General features: G+C 41.0%; 1 protein-coding gene across 2 annotated transcripts in view; it reads right to left on the bottom strand.

Moving 5' to 3' along the window:
• MPZL2 (myelin protein zero like 2) overlaps positions 1-22,546 on the bottom strand; it is an 88,993-nt gene that overhangs the window by 43,929 nt on the left and 22,518 nt on the right. For both annotated transcript variants that reach the window (XM_053691292.1, XM_053691293.1), the window contains exons 3-4: positions 9,469-9,679; positions 4,472-4,616 (exon numbers count right to left, since the gene is read on the bottom strand). In XM_053691292.1, coding sequence (XP_053547267.1) covers positions 4,472-4,616; positions 9,469-9,679 — 356 coding nt within the window. The remainder of the gene's footprint in view (positions 1-4,471; positions 4,617-9,468; positions 9,680-22,546) is intronic.

Below are 22,546 nucleotides of genomic sequence, written 5' to 3'. Positions count from 1 at the left end.
TGGACCCACAGAGTTATTTACTTTTATTTTTGATAAAGCCCTTTAAACCTCTTCCTCTGTAAAAAGAAAAGTACTACTCACATGATCATTTACAGTAACATCCCTTGATATAATCTCACTATCTTTACAATCTGTTGTAAAGACTGTACAAAAGTAATCATTTAAACAGTTTGCTATTTAGGTTTTCTTTTTCCACCACTCTATTCTCATTCTCGAGTCTTACTATCCTTCCAGTTTTTCTCTTTTCACTGATTTATATAAACAAGGTTTTTTACAGATTGTGCTATTTTCTCTTCTGCATCAGCTTTAGCCTTTCTGATTAACTGCTTTGTCATCTTTTGATGGGTTCTCCATTTTTCCTTATCCTCTTCTGAGCCAGTGAGTTTGAATTTTTTATAGAATGTCTTTTTTGTCTTAACTGCGTGAGCTACTTCTCTTGAAAACCATATTGGTTTTCTTTTACTTTTACAAACAAGCCTAATACAGTGTTTAGTTGCATCTAGAATAGCGTTTTTAAAATATTAACGCTGTTCTTGTACTCCTGGTAGTCCATTTATTAATGTGCGGACGGACATGATCCGATATAGCTGATCATGTCCGCCGCACATCAATAAATGCCGACAGCATACGCTGTCTGCATTTATCATTGCACTGCTGGTGCAATACCACCCCTGAAGATTTGCGGCCAATTGGCCGCTAGCAGGGCGTGTCAATCAGCCCGATCATATTTGATCGGGCGGATTGCTGTCCGCCACCTCAGAGGTGGTGGACGAGTTAAGGAGCAGCAGTCTTAGGACCGCTGCTTCTTAACTTCCGCTTCAGCCGGAACCGAAGCGGAGTGGGTTGGAGGCAGCATACGCTGCTTCTTAAATAGACCCCCTGTAATCTGTGCCATCCCTTTTAGAAATTCATCTAGGTATCTGCCCATGTAAGAAAAATCAGATGTTCTAAAGTCTAAAACTTTTGTTTTGCTATGTTTGCACAATACCTTTGACTGAATATTAAACCATACAGACTGATCATCATTAGAGCCTAAGTTCTCACCCACAGATACCTCAGATACTATATCACTGTTTGTAAGTAGTAAATCTAATATAGTTCCTCTATGTGTTAGTTCTTTTATTAGTTACTCAAGGGATTCCCCTTGTAAAGATTCCAGAATATATTTACTTCTAGTTGATTTGGCAACATGTACTTCCCAGTCTATATCAGGCATATTAAAGTCCCCTACATTGTAATTTTGGCTATTTCATCAATTAATAAATGATCTGATGCTTCATCCTGTAATGGTGGTCTATAACTACCCCTATTATAAACACCTGTTCCCCTTCAATTTTTATAGTTACCCAAACACTTTCTGCAATGTCATTTGTTTCTACAATTTCAGTTACTTTAATATTTTTTTTCACATACAGAGAACCCCCCCCCCCTTTTTTCTACTCTATTTTTTTTTAAAACAAAATGTAACCAGGCATGACTGTTTCCCAGTTGTGAGAGCATAGTTGCCAACAGTCCCTGATTTCTAGGGACAGTCCATATACACACACATACACAAACATACATACATACAGATAGATAGATAGATAGATAGATAGATATATGATAAATAGATGTAGTGTATTATTTAAATATAATTCATTCCTAATGGAATATTGTTATTATTATTGAATGGGTTCACATATTATTTGTCTTTCTAATTTTGATGCTGTGTTGTAAAAATAACCATATGCCCAGAATGTGTTCCAGAGACTGGGTAGGTGTAAGAGCTTGGTGCTGTAATCTGTATAATAAAGAGTCTAAATTATACTATTACTTTCAAATGGGTGTGTTTTGATTGCAGAACTGAGTAGGCGGAGCAGTTGAACAGTAGGTCATCAATACTCCAGTAACCCGCTTGCTTGCTCTGCTGCAAAGTGTCCCTGGAATTTGTTTTTTAAATGTTTGCAACTATGTGAGAATCATTGTACCATGTCTCTGTTATAGCTACTAAATCCAACTTATCTTGAATCATTATTGCAGTAAGTTCAGGTAATTTACTTACTAAACTGCGGGCATTTGTGCACATTGCACAAAGAACATTTTTAGAATTCTCCAATCCTTTTGCGTGGTCAATACATCCCCTGTCTACATTATTCAGTCTTATTCCTAAAAGTAGTGTTTTTTTATTGCATAAACTAGAATGTAAAATGTAATTGACTGTTTTGTCATGCACTGGGGCATAACAGCTGGGTATGTTAACACTGTCCCCCTTCCTTAGTTTAAATTGCTACTAATAAAGTCTTTAAATTCTTTACTCAATACTCCTGTCCGTTTAATATCCAGATGCAAACCATCCTTCTTATACAAGCTGCTATCAAGCCAAACAGGGCTTTGATGGATAACAAAACCATATCTTCTATCCCTGCACCACATCTTTAACCAAGAGTTAAATTCTATAATACGCTGCATTATTCCTACTTCCTGTCCATACACAGGTAAAACAGCAGAAAATGACACAGATGCAGCCACAACTTCCTAGTTTAAAAATCTCCTTTTGCACAGCAACAGCATCTTTGCTACCAGATCATTTGTACCCAGGTGAACAATAACATCTAACTCCCTGTCTTTTCTATCTGCCTTAAAGGGACACTGAACCCAAATTTTTTATTTTGTGATTCAGATAGAGCATGCAATTTTAAGCAACTTTCTCATTTACTTCTATTATCAAATTTTCTTCGTTCTCTTGCTATCTTTATTTGAAAAAGAAGGCATCTAAGCTTTTTTTTTTGTTCAGACTCTGGACTGCAATTTTTTATTGGTGGATGAATTTATCCACCAATCAGCCAGGGCAACCCAGGTTGTTCACCAAAAGTGGGCCGGCATCTAAACTTACATTCTTGCATTTCAAATAAAGATAACAATAGAATAAAGAAAATTTGATAATAGGAGTAAATTAGAAAGTTGTTTAAAATTACATGCTCTATCTGAATCACAAAAGAAAAAATTTGGGTTCAGTGTCCCTTTAACAATTCTTGAAATACGATTTAAATCTCTGTGAGCGGTAGAACCTGAAAGACACCTAACCTCTCTCAAATCTCCTTTATCATCATCTATCTGTACATTTCTTAAAAAGGAGTCACCAATTAACAAAGTCTTACAGAAATTTACATTTGCAGTTCTTACCTTCTTGTTTGCAGATTCAGACACCAGAAACTCAGACCTCCCTGTTACACTGTCTGAAGTACTCGCATCTTATTTTTGTAATCAATATACTGGCAAGAAGGACCAATTTAGCCATTAAAGGGATATGACACCCAAAAAATATATATTTTATAATCCTGAAAGAGCAGGCAATTTTAAACAACTTTCTAATTTACTTCAATTATCAATTCTTCTTTGTTCTTTTGGTATCTTTTGTTTGAAAGGCAGAGACATATGCTTAGGAGCCAGACCATTTCTGGAGCACTATGTAGCAGCAGTTTTGTAAGAATGTTATTAATTTGCAAGAGAACTAGATGGCAGCACTATTTCTTGCCACAAAGTGCTCCAGATGCCTATCTAAGTATCTCTTCAACACAGAAATTTCATGGGAACAAAGCAAATTTGATAGAAGTAGTAAATTGAAAACTTTTTAAAAATAGTGTGCTCTGTCTGAATCACAAAGAATACAATAAAAACATGGGTTTTAAATGCCTTTAACCATGAACTACTGAATCCCACAAGAGTATACAAGCCATACAAAAAAGCCTATATGAATCCATGAACAATCCCATAAATTCAGGGCCGGACTGCGAATAAAAAGCAGCCCTGGAAAAAATATAAAGACCAGTCCAATTTTCCATTGAGTCGGAAGAATGCACATGCCCCATTTTTCTCAAAGGGGATTACTGGGATACTTCTTCCCCAGAATTACATTTTATTACTTTGTATTAAAAAAAATGTGAGATTGGTGTTATAAAGGCACCCTACAACATTCATTACAGCATTACAGCATTCATTAATCCCCCTTTAAATTGTAGCTTTCCAGCCCCAGCTGCTGCAGCCCACCGGGAAATCTCCTGGTATCCTGGTAGGCCAATCCGGCCCTGCATAAATTCTAATGAAGTATCAGTAAGTCAAAGCAACAATTGATGAATTCTAAATGAGAACCTACAGTGACTCCAGAGTGGATCAGGTTTCTTAGGGTTCACCTCTTCTTTGTTACCCAAACTCAGCACCCCTCAGCTGCACTCTTTTCTTTTCTCCACTTATTTGTTCACATACTGCCAAGGAAATTTATCCTTTTTCTTTAATCTTGATCTTCAGAACAACAAATTAAACATTGCAGTATTAATCCCCAGCAATACAATGTGTCTGAAATAAATTAAACCTGCCCACACCACGCAAAAGTCACTCCAAACATGTTTCATTTAGGAATATTCCACTTTTGGGGGTATGCAAAACCACAGGTGACTAGCAATGTTAATGCAAATTCTAGAGGTTTTCAACTTACCATTCCAGGACAGATACAGCAGTATTTCTCTGTTTCTTCTGCACGCGACAGTATCTGAACAAAACCACTGACAAGACCAGCAGGATGATGACAGCACACGATACGCCAATCACAAGCGACAAAATGTAAATCTCTGAGAATTTCACTACAGTGGACACAAAATCACATTGTATAAAATCACTGCACATAAGAAAACAAACACCAGATTCATAAAGCAAAACTAGAGGAGATAGAACCCCAAGACACAGAAGAATGGGATATACAGTTGAATCCAAAGACATTAGACTGCAGAAGGCTAAGCTAAAACTAGAGCGTAGAGTCTGGATTGAGTTACAGAAACTACAAACCCAGGATAATAATAAAAAGAACTGAACAAAAAAGGTGGAGAAACATTGAGGAGTAGACCTTCTTCATTAGACATGAAACAAAAACAATATTTTGTGATTCAGATTGAGGATACATTTTCAAACAACTTTCCAATTTACTGCTATTATCAATTTTGTTTCATTCTCTTGGTATCCCTTATTGAAGGCATAGCAATGCGCTACTGGGAGCTAGTTGAACACCTCAGTAAGCCAATAAAGAGGGATATATGTGCAGCCACCAATCAACAGCTAGATCCCAGCTCCTGAGCCTACCAATGTATGCTTTTCAACAAAGGATACCAAGAGAACTATGAGCATTAGATAATAGAAGTTAATTGGGAAGTTGTTTAAAATTGTATGTTCTATCTGAATCATAAAAGGAAACTTTTTGAGTGTTGTGTCTTTTTAATGCAGATCCCCCAAATCACATAGATGCTACTTGAAGTTCTTTATACAAAGGACAATGGGTTAGTTCTCTTGCAAACTGCTGTGTCAATGGAGAGAGAAAGGAGAGGGTGATGCAAAGCGATAATGGAGACAAAATGTGTGTGTGAGGGCAAAAAAGAAAAACGTTGCAATTCGAACAAATAATGTTAGCTGAGAGCACACAGATCAGCAGCCGCACACAGATAACAGCAGTTAGTTTCGGCCCAATTTGTTCGAATTGCAACGTTTTTCTTTTTTCCCCTCACACACACATTTTGTCTCCATTACCGCTTTGCATCGCCCTCTCCTTCCTCTCTCCCTTGACGCAGCAGTTTGCAAGAGAACTAACCCAGCCTCCCTGTCAGTGTGCCCGAGGCTCAGCACCGACTTATGCAAAAAATGTGCGCAGGTTGGAATTTTTTTTTGTGCATCAGGTTCCTGGATTGCAAACTAAATAATTTAAGCACGGAGCTTGACAGCAGTGATATGTGACTCTTCCAACAGCCTGTATGTGACAGGTAGGCGACAATGAGGATTATTAGCTTTAAAATGTGATGCGTGTTTAACCCCTCGTTAGCCAGAGGATAGCTCCTACTCATTGTGCTGCATCCGTTTGTTGTAGTCGAGGGGTTAAAGGGACATCTTAACAAATTTAAGTTTGTTCTAGGGAGGCTCAGGCACAGACTTGGCTTCTTTGCAGGTTTATCCTCCTCGAAACCGGCTTCAGTACAATAAGCGCATTGCACATGCGCAAAAGCCAGTTATGAGGAGGATAGAAAAATTGCACAGATCACAAGAACATGCTGATGTCACTGACAACAAAGGGGAGGGGCTTAACGGACATTTTGAAACGGCTGCGGCGCGAACAGTAAGTTATTTTACTGGCAAACACAATATATTAGAAAACTGGGCTACATTGGTAAATGATGATTGATGGAAAGTTTATATGTATAACTTAAAACGGTTTTTGGGTTGACTGTCCCTTTAAGGGGAAAATAGTTTTATAGTATACTGTCCCTTTAATAAACTGAACGTTATTAGAGAAAGTAAGACCAAAAAGACTTGTTTTCTCTGAAAAAGTATCACATTAAAGGTGCTATGCTCACCCTTATAATCACCTTTATATTCAGGGGCAGTACAAAACATTGGAGTTTTCACAGTAAGAGCCGTTAAGCTGCTCATGGGGGGACTACACATTTAGTGGACATATAAAAATGTGACATCCATGGTTGTGATAATTAGTACAAAAACACTGTCAGTGTACTTGGTACAGATTTCATTTTAGGTATTAAAGGAGAAAAGTGTTTTGTTTTTTTTCTTCAAATTAAACTTTTATGATTTAGACACAACATGTCATTTTAAACAACTTTCTAATTTACTTCTGTTATCAAATGTATTTTGTTCTCTTGGTATCATTGGTTGAAAAGCATACCTAGGTAGTCTAAGCACAATTTGGAGCTAGCTGGTGGTTGCACATATATACCTCCTGTCATTGGCTCATCTGGTGTGTTCAGCTAGGCCCCAGTAGTGCATTGCTGCTTCTGGGCCTATGAATAATGACAGTGTAACTTTACTGTCCTTTAAAGTGTAAAAATCAAGTCATGTTTTACCTTTTACAAATTTAAATGGACCATTCTGATGCATTTTTACATTTTTTTCTACTCCCCACTGGGAGTGTAATTTCTTCTGCTGGCTGTGTTTACATTGCCTCTTAATAGCCTGGACTTCAGTATATAAACTTTTAATATAGGTAGGGATACCACAGCCTTAATCAGCTATTTCAAATGCCGAAATAAGAATAAACACGCTACTAATAAACAATTTAATACACTCCAGCAGGTAAAATGGATAATTGGGAACAAATTAAAGGAGAGAAATTTTGGGGGTAAACTGTCTCTAAGTGTTAAAGGGATGGTAAATCCTAGTGTTTCTGAAACGTTAAGATTTACCATTGGAACAAACAAAGGGGACTTTCAGTCATGAAATATAAAATACTTCATGCTGAAAGTTCCTTTATTTGTTTACAACGTTTGCCACACTGAGCTGTTCAGGCAGCCCACGGCAGAACGCTATTTGGCTGAGAGGTGATGTTTCCACCTCTTAGCCAATTGCCCAGTGCGGGAAATCCGGCTTGGCGCCATCTGGTACGGCTGTTGGCTAAGAGGTGGAAACATCACCTCTCAGCCAAATAGCGTTCTGCCGTGGGCTGCCTGAGCAGCTCAGTGTGGCAAACATTGTAAACAAATAAAGGAACTTTCAACATGAAGTATTTTACACTTGTTTCAATGGTAAATCCTAGCGTTTCACAAATGCTAGGATTTACCATCACTTTAAGCTATAGTCAAATAGACTAATATCTGAACAGTTCTGTCTATTTTAGTACAGCAAGTGTTTTAATTATTTAACATAAAACCCAAACTGTTTATTTCATGATTCAGATGGAGCATTCAGTTTTAAACAATTTTCCAATTTACTTCTATTATGCATTACTAGCTGAACACATTGGTAAGCCAATGACAAAACTGTATATATGTGCAGCCACCAATCACCAGCTAGCTCCCAGCTCCTGAGCCTACCTGGGAATGCTTTTCAACAAAGGATACACACGGAACTAAGCAGATTCAATAATAGAAGTAAATTGGAAAGTTGTTTAAAACCATATTCTCTAACTGAATCGTGAAAGAAACATTTTGGATTTCTGGGTTATTGAATGGATACTCCAAAATGCTTCATCTCATCGTATATTATACATCAAGGCTCAAAAATTCCACTCGCCAACTCGCATTTGGCGAGTGAAATTTATGCAGTGGCGAGAAAGTTTTAGTTCAGCAGGGTGGAAACTCACGTTGCAGATCTGGCTCACTAATGATCTGGCTCACTAATTAAAGAGTGGTTTCCCAGGCAGTGGCAGCTCTGAAGCAGCCGCCTAATTAGAGAGCCCGCACTGAGTCTGATAATCTCCACAGACGTCTTCTACCCCCTGCCATCCTCACACATCACCGCCATGCTTGTTGATTGTGGCGGGCCTGGTCACGCCCACTTCATTGTCAGGATGCAGGGCAGCGCTGAACGCGCTCAATTCAAAGTGGGAATTTGTAAGCTAGCGAGTGGAGTGTGGACCGGACCGGTGGCGACTTCAATGTGGCAGTAAGTGTGACAAGGAGAGGGGTGTCGCATCCAGGAGACTCAGGAACAAGTGAGTAGAGCAGTTCCTGGCACCGGGCAGGTAGATTGTTCCCACTGTTAGCCCTGCTGCGGGCTAGCAGTGCACAGGACCCGGTCACCTAAAAAATACGTCACACCACAGTTGTAAATTTACAGCAGTTTTGTCATGTAGGGCTAAAAAAACCATCTCTAGCAGTCAATGGGTTAAATGCTGGCAAATACTGCAGCACAAATGTACACACAGCAACCCCTCCCTACTAAACACTTTTTAACCCATGCGGAAGTAGTAGCCTGTGTAAGCAGGGAATAGTGCTGAACTGAAACAAACAGCAGACAGCCCCTTTTCAGTGTAAAACAAGAAGCTTACCTCTCGCAAAGACATGTCTGGAAACAGAACTGGAGAAAGTCCCCTCCCCTCTGGTTGTGCGAACATGAATGTGACTATGTATAAATCTATAAAAATAACTTATACCTAGCAATATTTCTACAGTCTACAGAGTTAACACGGTATTGAAACGTGTGCTCCCTGCCACAGTGTGTGTGTGCTCCCTGTCACAGTGTGTGTGTGTATGTGCTCCCTGTCAATGTGTGTGTGTGTGCTCCCTGCCACAGTGTGTGTGTGCTCCCTGTCACAGTTTGTGTGTGTGTGTTCCCTCTGTCACAGTGTATGCTCCCTATCAGTGTGTGTGTGCTCCCTGTCACAGTGTGTGTGTGTGCCCCCTGTCACAGTGTGTGTGTGTGTGTTTCCTCTGTCACAGTGTGTGTGTTTGTGTGTGTTCTCTCTGTCACAGTGTGTGTGTGTTCTCTGTTTCAGTGTGTGTGCCACTAGCTCCTAATTAAATGTGGGCGCTGAAAAGAATGGTTGAAGTAGTGGGCCTGACGTGGGTATGCAGTGGGTGGGTGAGTAGGCGTGGCCTGGGTATGCAGTGGGCGGGTAATGGGTGGGATCAGAAGTGGCGAGTAACATTTTTGGCCTGGCTAGTAGCTTAGGACCTGAAATTTTGAGCCCTGTTATACATTATAATATTACTGCTTCCATACCTTTAGTAACCACTCTTAGCTGGACCTCCCCCATCAGCCCATGAACATCAGGCGGGTTTTTGACCTGACACAGGTAGGTCCCATTGTCTTTAGGCTGCACGTTCCTGATCACGATGGATCCATCACCTTTTGAAATGCTCCCATCCCAAAATGCACGCCCAACAAAATGGCCACTGGGTGGAGGGTGTGCACTCCTGTGGTAATAGAACACCTAAAAGGAAAGAAGAGTCATTGTCAGTGCCAGGCTCCTCTCATATACAGCAGCTGTGCCAGTCTTTTCATGTACAGCAGCAATGTCAGGCACCCACATACACTGCAGCAGTACCAGTCTTTTCATGTACAGCAGCAATGTCAGGCACCCACATACACTGCAGCAGTACCAGTCTTTTCATGTTCAGCAGCAATGCCAGGCACCCACATACACTGCAGCAGTACCAGTCTTTTCATGTACAGCAGCAATGTCAGGCACCCACATACACTGCAGCAGTACCAGTCTTTTCATGTTCAGCAGCAATGCCAGAGACACACATACACTGCAGCAGTACCAGTCTTTTCATGTTCAGCAGCAATGCCAGACACACACATACACTGCAGCAGTACCAGTCTTTTCATGTACAGAAGCAATGTCAGGCACCCACATACACTGCAGCAGTACCAGTCTTTTCATGTACAGCAGCAATGCCAGACTCCACACAAACAGCAGCAGTACCAGTCTTTTCATGTACAGCAGCAATGCAAGGCTCCACACAAACAGCAGCAGTGCCAGGTCCCCACATACACTGCAGCAGTGCTTGTCTTTTCATGTACAGCAGCAATGCCAGGCACCCACATACACTGCAGCAGTACCAGTCTTTTCATGTACAGCAGCAATGCCAGACTCCACACAAACAGCAGCAGTACCAGTCTTTTCATGTTCAGCAGCAATGCCAGACTCCACACAAACAGCAGCAGTACCAGTCTTTTCATGTTCAGCAGCAATGCCAGGCACCCACATACACTGCAGCAGTGCCAGTCTTTTCATGTACAGCAGTAATGCCAGGCACCCACATACACTGCAGCAGTACCAGTCTTTTCTTGTACAGCAGCAATGCAAGGCTCCACACAAACAGCAGCAGTGCCAGGTCCCCACATACACTGCAGCAGTGCCAGTCTTTTCATGTACAGCAGCAATGCCAGGCACCCACATACACTGCAGCAGTACCAGTCTTTTCATGTACAGCAGCAATGCCAGAATCCACACAAACAGGAGCAGTGCCATTCTTTTCATGTTCATAAAGCAGCAATGCCAGGCACCCACATACACTGCAGCAGTACTAGTATTTTCATGTACAGCAGCAATGCCAGACTCCACACAAACAGCAGCAGTACCAGTCTTTTCATGTTCAGCAGCAATGCCAGACTCCACACAAACAGCAGCAGTACCAGTCTTTTCATGTTCAGCAGCAATGCCAGGCACCCACATACACTGCAGCAGTGCCAGTCTTTTCATGTACAGCAGTAATGCCAGGCACCCACATACACTGCAGCAGTACCAGTCTTTTCATGTACAGCAGCAATGCCAGGCCCCCACATACACTGCAGCAATACCAGTCTTTTCATGTACAGCAGCAATGCCAGGCCCCCACATACACTGCAGCAGTGCCAGTCTTTTCATGTACAGCAGCAATGCCAGGACCCCACATAAACAGCAGCAGTGCCAGTCTTTTCATGTACAGCAGCAATGCCAGACTCCACACAAACAGCAGCAGTACCATTCTTTTCATGTTCAGCAGCAATGCCAGACTCCACATATACTGCAGCAGTGCCAGTCTTTTAATGTACAGCAGCAATGCCAGACACCCACATACACTGCAGCAGTACCAGTCTTTTCATGTACAGCAGCAATGCCAGGCACCCACATACACTGCAGCAGTACCAGTCTTTTCATGTACAGCAGAAATGCCAGGCACCCACATACACTGCAGCAGTACCAGTCTTTTCATGTACAGCAGCAATGCCAGGCACCCACATACACTGCAGCAGTACCAGTCTTTTCATGTACAGCAGCAATGCCAGGCACCCACATACACAGCAGCAGTGCCAGTCTTTTCATGTACAGCAGCAATACCAGGCACCCACATACACTGCAGCAGTACCAGTCTTTTCATGTACAGCATCAATGCCAGACTCCACACAAACAGCAGCAGTACCAGTCCTTTCATGTACAGCAGCAATGCCAGACTCCACACAAACAGCAGCAGTACCAGTCTTTTCATGTTCATCAAGCAACAATGCCAGGCACCCACATACACTGCAGCAGTACCAGTCTTTTCATGTTGAGAAAGCAGCAATGCCAGACACCCACATACACTGCAGCAGTGCCAGTCTTTTCATGTACAGCAGCAATGCCAGACACCCACATACACTGCAGCAGTGCCAGTCTTTTCATGTACAGCAGCAATGCCAGACACCCACATACACTGCAGCAGTGCCAGTGTTTTCATATTCAGCAGCAATGCCAGGCACCACATACACTGCAGCAGTGCCAGTGTTTTCATATTCAGCAGCAATGCCAGGCACCCATACACTGCAGCAGTACCAGTCTTTTCATGTACAGCAGCAATGCGAGACACCCACATACACTGCAGCAGTGCCAGTCTTTTCATGTACAGCAGCAATGCCAGACACCCACATACACTGCAGCAGTACCAGCCTTTTCATGTACAGCAGCAATGCCAGGCCCCCACACAAACAGCAGCAGTACCAGTCTTTTAATGTACAGCAGCAATGCCAGACTCCACACAAACAGCAGCAGTGCCAGTCTTTTCATGTTCAGCAAGCAGCAATGCCAGGCACCCACATACACTGCAGCAGTACCAGTCTTTTCATGTTCAGCAGCAATACCAGGCACCCACATACACTGCAGCAGTACCAGTCTTTTCATGTTCAGCAGCAATGCCAGGCACCCACATACACTGCAGCAGTACCAGTCTTTTCATGTTCAGCAGCAATGCCAGGCACCCACATACACTGCAGCAGTACCAGTCTTTTCATGTACAGCAGCAATGCCAGGCTCCCACATACACTGCAGCAGTGCCAGTCTTTTGATGTACAGCAGCAATGCCAGGCCCCCACACAAACAGAAGCAGTGCCAGTCTTTTCATGTACAGCAGCAGTGCCAGTCTTTTCATGTACAGCAGCAATGCCAGACTCCACACAAACAGCAGCAGTGCCAGGTCCCCACATACACTGCAGCAGTGCCAGGCTTGTCACACACAGCAGCGCCAGGCTCCCTTCCCATCACAATTAAAGGGACAGTCAAGTCCAAAAACTTTTTTCATGATTTAAATAGGGCATGCAATTTTAAACAACTTCCCAATTTACTTTTATCACCAATTTCGCTTTGTTCTCTTGGTATTCTTAGTTGAAAGCTAAACCTAGGAGGTTCATATGCTAATTTCTTAGACCTTGAAGACTGCCTCTAATCTGAATACATTTTGACCACTAGAGGGCATTAGTTCACATGTTTCATATAGATAACATTGAGCTCATGCACGTAAAGTGACCTAGGAGTGAGCACTGATTGGCTAAACTGCATGTCTGTCAAAAGAACTGAAATAAAGGGGCAGTCAGCAGAGGCTTAGATACAAGATAATTACAGAGGTAAAACATGTATTGTTATAACTGTGTTGGATATGCAAAACTGGGGAATGGGTAATAAAGGGATTATCTTTCTTTTTAAACAACAAAAATTCTGGCTGTCCTTTAACAGGACTAGGTAACTACTACATATTTCAGTATACTATCAGCAACCCATCATCCATGCCACCAGTGTTTATTCAAATTATTTTCTTGCGCTTTATAACTACAGCATGTAGAAAATATATACAGTCCACTGCACACTGTGACTGTGTCTTTTACTTGCCTGTTCATTAAACTAACCACTTTGGAATAGAGTTTGCAGTTCCTCGTCTTTCTTCTAATAATATATATATATATATATATATATATATATATATATATATATATATATATATATATATATATATATATATATATATATATATATATATATCTATATATATACTGTATATATACAGTATTTAAACACATTTGACCTCTTTTATAGCAAATTAACATTAATGTATCACTTCCACGAAAGCCTAACAAGTAAAATTTTAAGAAAAATATTTTTTGCATATTTCTTTTCTCACAAATGCAAATATACCACTTTAATCTGCTTGTAATGTAAGCTAACAAAAAAAACAACAAATTTTTTATTAAATGAAAAAAGCCATGCAATGCGCACGTAATGTAATTCTAAATTAAAATACTGTAAATACATACATAAGAGTCTGTTCAATTTGCCACATCAGACCCCTAGCCCTCACATCAGACCCCATTTGCCACCTCAGACCCCTAGCCCTCACATCAGACCCCTAGCCCTCACATCAGACCCCATTTGTCACATCAGACCCCTAGCCCTCACATCAGACCCCTAGCCCCCACATCAGACCCCTAGCCTTCACATCAGACCCCATTTGTCACATCAGACCACTAGCCCTGCAGTCTGTCAGTCATTTGTCACATCAGACCCCTAGCCCTGCAGTCTGTCAGTCATTTGTCACATCAGGCCCCCTAGCCCTGCAGTCTGTCAGCCATTTGTCACATCTGACCCTAGCCCTGCAGTCTGGCAGCCATTTGTCACATCAGACCCCTAGCCCTGCAGTCTGTCAGCTATTTGTCATATCAGACCCCCTAGCCCTGCAGTCTGTCAGCCATTGTCACATCAGACCCCTAGCCCTGCAGTCTGTCAGCCATTTGTCACATCAGACCCCTAGCCCTGCAGTCTGGCAGCCATTTGTCACATCAGACCCTAGCCCTGCAGTCTGGCAGCCATTTGTCACATCAGACCCTAGCCCTGCAGTCTGGCAGCCATTTGTCACATCAGACCCCTAGCCCTGCAGTCTGTCAGCCATTTGTCACATCAGACCCTAGCCCTGCAGTCTGGCAGCCATTTGTCACATCAGACCCCCTAGCCCTGTAGTCTGGCAGCCATTTGCCACATCAGACCCCCTAGCCCTTCAGTCTGGCAGTCATTTGTCACATCAGACCCCCTAGCCCTGCAGTCTGGCAGTCATTTGTCACATCAGACCCCTAGCCCTGCAGTCTGGCAGCCATTTGTCACATCTGACCCCTAGCCCTGCTGTCTGGCAGCCATTTGTCACATCAGACCCTAGCCCTGCAGTCTGGCAGCCATTTGTCACATCAGACCCCTAGCCCTGCAGTCTGGCAGCCATTTGTCACATCAGACCCCTAGGCCTGCAGTCTGGCAGCCATTTGTCACATCAGACCACTAGCCCTGCAGTCTGTCAGCCATTTGTCACATCAGACCCTAGCCCTGCAGTCTGTCAGCCATTTGCCACATATGTGCTGGTATTACAGGTTCAGCGCAATGCGAACGCGAACTTGTGTTCACATTGCAGGGAAGCTTTGCACTAGCGAGAGTGCGCTTCCATAGGCTAAGGCTCCAATGGGAGCCTCGTTCTCATGCCGTGAGACATGGCAGAGTACCGATCGCAGCGAAGGGGGTAATTCACGCATCGATGGGCAGCAAATTTTATATGAATATATACATACATATTTATGTGTTTATATGTGTATATGCACATATTAACACATAAATATATATGTATAAAATATATATAATATACAGTACATATATATTTACAGGAATAGCATAGTCCGCAATGTAAAGGCACTTTTTAGTGCCGTTTTTTTTCTGACACCCCACATACCCTTACTTTAACCCCTTATAACTAACTGCTTTGTGTAGTTATTTGTTAATAAAATAAAGATGCTCATATATTTATATTTTATTATGGCACACTACACTTTATTTTGGGGCAATTGGGGGACATTTTTAAAATTAACCAGAGATCTGATCTCTGGTTAATTTTTCGGAGAGCTAATTGCTACCGCAAGCTTGTGGTAGCATTAACCAGCCACTTGTGATGTGGGCCCGTAAACAGCCGAATTTACCTGTTTACGGACGCAAGATAACGTAACGCTCCACTTGTAATCTGGCTCTTACTGTGACAAGATCACACCTTGCATGACATTCTCTGGCTTACTAGTCTCTATGACAAGGTGTTTTTACTTGCACCTTTCATATAGAGCTCGTTATTTTATGAAGTCTCATCACAACTTCCTCTATGCATGAACAATTTTCTTACAATACCTGGCACCATTTAGAGGCCTAAAGCAAATCATTTCACTGCATAGATTTGTGCCTTACTTTGTATATAAATCCTATGAATCACAGAGGCATCCTATTAAAGGATTAAACAAATGCAATGTAAGATCATTTTCTTATTACACTAATAAGACATTTCTGGAAATCACCAACCCACTTCTCGAATTAGTGTTTAGGCAGTTCAGGACCTTCCATTCAGCCACTGCATACGGTTGGTATCGTATCATTGTCATCTTCCTGATGATAATCAGAACTCCATATTATTTTTTGTAATTCTCCTTTTTTTGACAAAAATGTATTCTAACTCATTACTTGTCAGGTCAGTGTAAACAAGAGCTGAGTGTGTTTTCTGTGGATGTCTGTGTGAGTGGGTGTCTGCGTGTGTTTCAGAGGGTGTCTGCGTGTGTTTCAGAGGGTGTCTGTCTTAGTGTGTGTCTGTGAGTCAGTATTTATGTGTATTTGTGTTACTACCATAACAACATTTTCAAGTTTTACTACACTCAAATAAAACGCACACACATTTTAGTCACTTGGTCTAAAATTGCTTGGATCAAAGGAGAGCCTGATCAATGGTTTTGTCAAGAGCACAGAAATCTCTCGTGGCAACCCTGGAAGAGGCTGTTAAAAAACTACCTATGTACAAATCCAACCTCTTCCTAAAGGCAATTTAAAGTATGTACTACTGCTGACAATGATTGTCCATTTTTTAATGTTCTAATTTTCTGATTCCTGCTATCATTATTTTTGCGAGAGTAGTCATTATATTGTACTGTCTATCAGAAGAACTCTAATTTAAAATCGCAAACCTCACCTCATTGGTTCAGGAAAGAAAATCACATGATTACTAGCTGGCAATTTCGCAGTGTGTTAAACAGACCAATTTAAATATGATTATATGAGTATATAAGCATACAATGTTTAAAGTGAAATTTGATTAGATATCTACACTAACATCTCAATAAATTAATTTTGTGTCATGGTCTATGCTTATACAGAATTATCTTTCATACAAATACATTACCAGCAGAAAGTATATTTAACTTTGTACTTGGCTCAACCAAATAACGACCATGTTTCTCAATTGTATAACATAATAGCCAATATTAACATAAGTATAAGTGTCAATATACACAATTATTTATATAAAACTCTTTTTGCAACTACATATATGACCATTAACAATAATTCAAAGCAAACCAATATAAAATTATACTCTGCATAAATAAAAAGAGAGAAGCGCTCAACCTGGGAGCGAACAATAGCATAATAACTTGTTCTATGGTTAGTTACCACACAAGAAGCAGCCTCTTTTTGCTCAACATGTGCCTTTCACAGAGTGGAAGTTTCCTGTAGCATATCAGTCTGATCCTGACTTAACAGTACAGTCCAGTCCCAAAATACCAGGCAATCCCTCTCTCAACGAGAGAAACGGCAAAATCCCAGACGTACATTTCAGCCTTTTGTGGGCCTCGTCAGTGAGGTGCAGCCATATCCCTCTAGGCACACTGAGCAACAGGTCCACATCTGGATTCCCGCATCACACTTAGGGAGACTTCCCTAAGAGTCATAATTTGCATAAATAAAAAGAGAGAAGCACTCAACCTTGGAACGAACAATAGCATAATAGCTTATTCTATGGCTAGTTACCACCCAAGAAGCAGCCTCTTTTTGCTCAACATGTGGCCTTCACAAAGAACTTTCCTGTAACATATCAGTCTGATCCTGACTTACAACACACAGGAGAAAAAGTAGGATGCTCCAGCTTGACAGATTTCTGTGGTATCACATGATGGTGAGGGTGCACGTAGGGAACACGTCCCTGTTGAGATGTGAGCAATTGATAGCAAACACAGGGAATCGCGACACTCCAATGTTGGTAAAAGCGATCTTTTATTAGCAAGAATATAAAAACACAAAAGCTCTATAAAACCAATCTGGACAAGAGGGGAAGCCCCTAGTGTAGCAGGCGCGTTTCATGCCGCTAGGGCACTTATTCACTGATAGGGAACAGGGGGATGGTAGATCTTAGCATATAGGTGTAAGGAACCAATCATACAATGTTTAAAGTGAAATTTGATTAGATATCTACACTAACATCTCAATAAATTAATTTTGTGTCATGGTCTATGCTTATACAGAATTATCTTTCATACAAATACATTACCAGCAGAAAGTATATTTAACTTTGTACTTGGCTCAACCAAATAACGACCATGTTTCTCAATTGTATAACATAATAGCCAATATTAACATAAGTATAAGTGTCAATATACACAATTATTTATATAAAACTCTTTTTGCAACTACATATATGACCATTAACAATAATTCAAAGCAAACCAATATAAAATTATACTCTGCATAAATAAAAAGAGAGAAGCGCTCAACCTGGGAGCGAACAATAGCATAATAACTTGTTCTATGGTTAGTTACCACACAAGAAGCAGCCTCTTTTTGCTCAACATGTGCCTTTCACAGAGTGGAAGTTTCCTGTAGCATATCAGTCTGATCCTGACTTAACAGTACAGTCCAGTCCCAAAATACCAGGCAATCCCTCTCTCAACGAGAGAAACGGCAAAATCCCAGACGTACATTTCAGCCTTTTGTGGGCCTCGTCAGTGAGGTGCAGCCATATCCCTCTAGGCACACTGAGCAACGGGTCCACATCTGGATTCCCGCATCACACTTAGGGAGACTTCCCTAAGAGTCATAATTTGCATAAATAAAAAGAGAGAAGCACTCAACCTTGGAACGAACAATAGCATAATAGCTTATTCTATGGCTAGTTACCACCCAAGAAGCAGCCTCTTTTTGCTCAACATGTGCCCTTCACAAAGAACTTTCCTGTAACATATCAGTCTGATCCTGACTTACAACACACAGGAGAAAAAGTAGGATGCTCCAGCTTGACGGATTTCTGTGGTATCACATGATGGTGAGGGTGCACGTAGGGAACACGTCCCTGTTGAGACGTGAGCAATTGATAGCAAACACAGGGAATCGCGGCACTCCAATGTTGGTAAAAGCGATCTTTTATTAGCAAGAATATAAAAACACAAAAGCGAGCGGTAGCTCTATAAAACCAATCTGGACAAGAGGGGAACCCCCTAGTGCAGCAGACGCGTTTCATGCCGCTAGGGCACTTATTCACTGATAGGGAACAGGGGGATGGTAGATCTTAGCATATAGGTGTAAGGAACCAATCATAACATGTGTTCACATAATTGATTTAACACTGTATGTCCCTCAAAATTGTGTGAAAACCAAGTGTTACTGCTTAAAGAGAAAAATCAGCATTAAAGGGACAGTATACTGTAAAATAGTTTTTCCCTTAATCTGTTGCTGTAATGCTCGTGGGATATTCCTCTATCAAACCAAACTTGGCCAGTAGTCTTCTTATCCCGGCATCAAGTGGAGTGTTAGGAAATATCCTAGAGCAGAGAAAATTTGTAAAATGAGGTAAGCAGTACTCACCGTAGGCAGGGCAGTCCTTAGCAACAACAGGAAGGAAATTCGGCAGTTTAGCAGTTTAGGGTAAAGCAATAGAAGGACCAGGAACTGACAGGATTCAGCAACAAAGGGAAATCCAACAGTTTAACAATTCAGGGGTAAACCAATAGAATGGTCAGGCAAGCAGAGTTCAGCAACATTATATCAATCCAGCAGTTTAGGGGTGACGGACAGAGTGGTCAGACAAGCAGAGTTCAGCAGCAATATATCAATCCAACAGTTTAGGGGTAAGGACAGAGTGGTCAGACAAGCAGAGTTCAGAAGCAGTATATCAATCCAGCAGTTTAGGGGTTAACAGGCAGAGTGGTCAGACAAGCAGACTTCAGCAGAAGTATAACAATCCAGTAGTTTAGTGGTTAACAGGCAGAGTGGTCAGACAAGCAGAGGTCAGCAACAATATAACAGTCCAGCATACAGTAACAATAACACCCAGGAGCACACTAAGTAACACCTATACTTGGGCAGTGCATGTAAGCACTGCAGGTACTTGCATAGGTGCAGATGTGCGCCAAGGAGGACACACAGGTGTACAGAGGAGCAGCATCCAAGATAGAGAGACAGCATGTGTTGATGACGTCATCGCTGCACGCACTGAAGCACCGCCTGCGTCTATTGCAACGAGTCACCACCGCCGCATCTATGGCAACAGCCATAGCGAATAGCAGCGTGGCGGCAGCGTGACAGTTTCCAATTAATTTTTAACCAGCTGCTGAGTATAAAATGTATGTGATTTGCTTTTAAAGGTTTATTTGTGTATATGAATTAGCTGATTTTGTGTTTTGAAGCCACAACCTAATAAAATGGGTTGAGCTTGTACATATAGCTGCTTCTTTATCTTATATCTGTCTATAAATCAATCACCAAAACTTGTAGCGAACAATGAAAAATTAAAATTTTATTACCTTATCCCTTCTATACCCTACTGGGAGTGTAATTTCTTCTACTGGCTGTGTTTATACAAATTGGCCTTGAGGCCAAAATCTTTCAGGATGGGTGGGGATACCACAGGCTAAATCAACTATTTCAAATGCCAATATAAGGGTAATAGAAATACTTGTTAATCATTTAATAAACTCCAGCAGGTAAAGTGGATCATTGGGAACAAATTAAAGGAGATAGATTTTTTGAGTAAACTGTCCCTTTTAGTGTCAAATATAGAGATAATATTTCCAACAAGGTGAAAACAAAGGTACATACATATATTGGGGTCAATTTAAGAGGCAGCGGTCCTAAGACCGCTGCTCCTTAACTCTTCCGCCTCCTCTGAGGTGGCGGACAGCAATCAGCCCGATCGAATATGATTGGGTTGATTGACACCCCCTGTTAGCGGCCGATTTGCAGGGGGTGGTATTGCACATTTAGTTAGTGCAGCATTCCACTTCTCAATAAATTCTAAACATGTTACATGAAAGGATGGACATTTCTTGATTCTTAAGCATCTGGGTATGGGCTCCTTCTGTTGATAGATAAGGAAAGTTTTTATATCCATCTCTAATCGAATATCTTTTTTTTTCAAGTTATCCATTTGTGTGCATAGGCTGTCCAAATTATGTTCAGCATCTTTTAGCCAGGTTTGTAATGTATCAGTTGAGTCATAATTTGCATAAATAAAAAGAGAGAAGTGCTCAACCTGGGAACGACAATAGCATAATAGCTTGTTCTATGGCTAGTTACCACCCAAGAAGCAGCCTCTTTTTGCTCAACATGTGCCTTTCACAGAGAAGAACTTTCCTGTAGCATATCAGTCTGATCCTGACTTAACAGTGCAGTCCAGCCCCGATATACCAGGCAATCCCTCTCTGAACGAGAGAAACGGCAAAACCCCAGATGTACGTTTTGGCCTATTGTGGGCCTCATCAGTGAGGTGCACACAAAGGAAATCAAAAGTCTGTTGGTCAAGAAGTCCAGCATATAACCGATCATCAAGCAGAATTCTCAATTCAATTTCATTGGGTTAAAATCTAACTTTAGAAACTGTAATTCATCATCCAACTGACGCATGACCTCCTTAATGTAATCTTGTCTACTCTAGACCACCACACTGCCCCCCTTATCCACCATTTTGACAACTAAATTATAATTGTCTCTAAGGCCATCTAGGGCCTTTCTTTCTTCTGGGGATAAATTAAAAGGGGAGTGGTTTGGTGTTCTGGATAGCTCTATTAGATCTTGTTTGATTCTTTTTCACCCCTTGAATGAGTATGATAGAATATTTATTTTGGCCAGAAACTTGTGTGTTTGACAACTTCTGAACCTTCAACAACAGATTGTTCCAATAATAAATAATCCAACAACTGTTGGAAACCGTGGTCTTCAAAACCAAGTGTTGTTGGTTGAGTAGAAGTTCTCGCTATGTCAATAAGTGCTGGCTGTTCCAAATTTTTGTAAATATTAAAAAAATGTCAAGTGTCTAACTTATTGACATCTACCAATATCTGAAAAATATTAAAGTTGTGCGTGGGTACAACATTTAGCCCATAACCTAGCACCCTCTCTTCTGTTTTACTGAGTGGATATTCTGTTAGATTGATCACTGCTAGTTGCGATACTTGTTACTCCGATTCCCTCTCCTGGGTTGGTAGTTGGACCTGGGTTTGTTTCCTTCTCTAAACTTGTTCTGCTTCAAAATGGGTTTAACTATTGTTTCTGTATCTTTATTCACATCAGATGGTACATCACCTATTGGGCCAGATGAGTCTTAACCTGAGTCTACATCAGTGTCAGAGAATACAACTCTTCTATTTTTATTTTGTGACCTATAATTCCTATCTCTGGGGTTCTGTCTGTTTCCCTGTTTGGTATCATGGGATCTATTTCTATATCCTCGTGTCACCTATAATCTTGGCCTCTAGAGAAGTCCAACTGGTCCCTTACAAATTTATAGTGTTTAATCTCTATTAGGTCTTTTTTTAATTTGAGCCATAGTTTATTTTAGCATTGTATCATACTTAGAATAATTCGCTTTTATTTGGCAAATGTCTAAGTCTTTCTGTAATAATATAATTTTTTTCTCTCACTATTAATAATTGTTTATCTTTGTATTCTGTTAATAAAAACATCAATCAGACAAAGCATTATTCCATCTAGTTTTGAAATCAGTATAGTCTATTTCAAAAGTGGAAATGTTCTCAGTCTCAAACCTAATTTGGAATAGTCCAAGTTTAATGTACTGTTCCAGGGTCCATTTGTCCCACTTCAACTTTCTTTTACCATAAGATCTCCCATGGCTTGGAACCTTTAACTGTTTATTAGCAGCTTTCTCAAATACATTATATTTTTGTATACAGTGAGCCTTATATCCCACACAGTTCTTAAAGGGACATTATAATAACC

Source organism: Bombina bombina, chromosome 8, assembly GCF_027579735.1.
Source record: "Bombina bombina isolate aBomBom1 chromosome 8, aBomBom1.pri, whole genome shotgun sequence".
In the NCBI taxonomy this organism is placed as follows: domain Eukaryota; kingdom Metazoa; phylum Chordata; class Amphibia; order Anura; family Bombinatoridae; genus Bombina; species Bombina bombina.
This window is presented reverse-complemented; position numbering and strand designations above follow the sequence as displayed.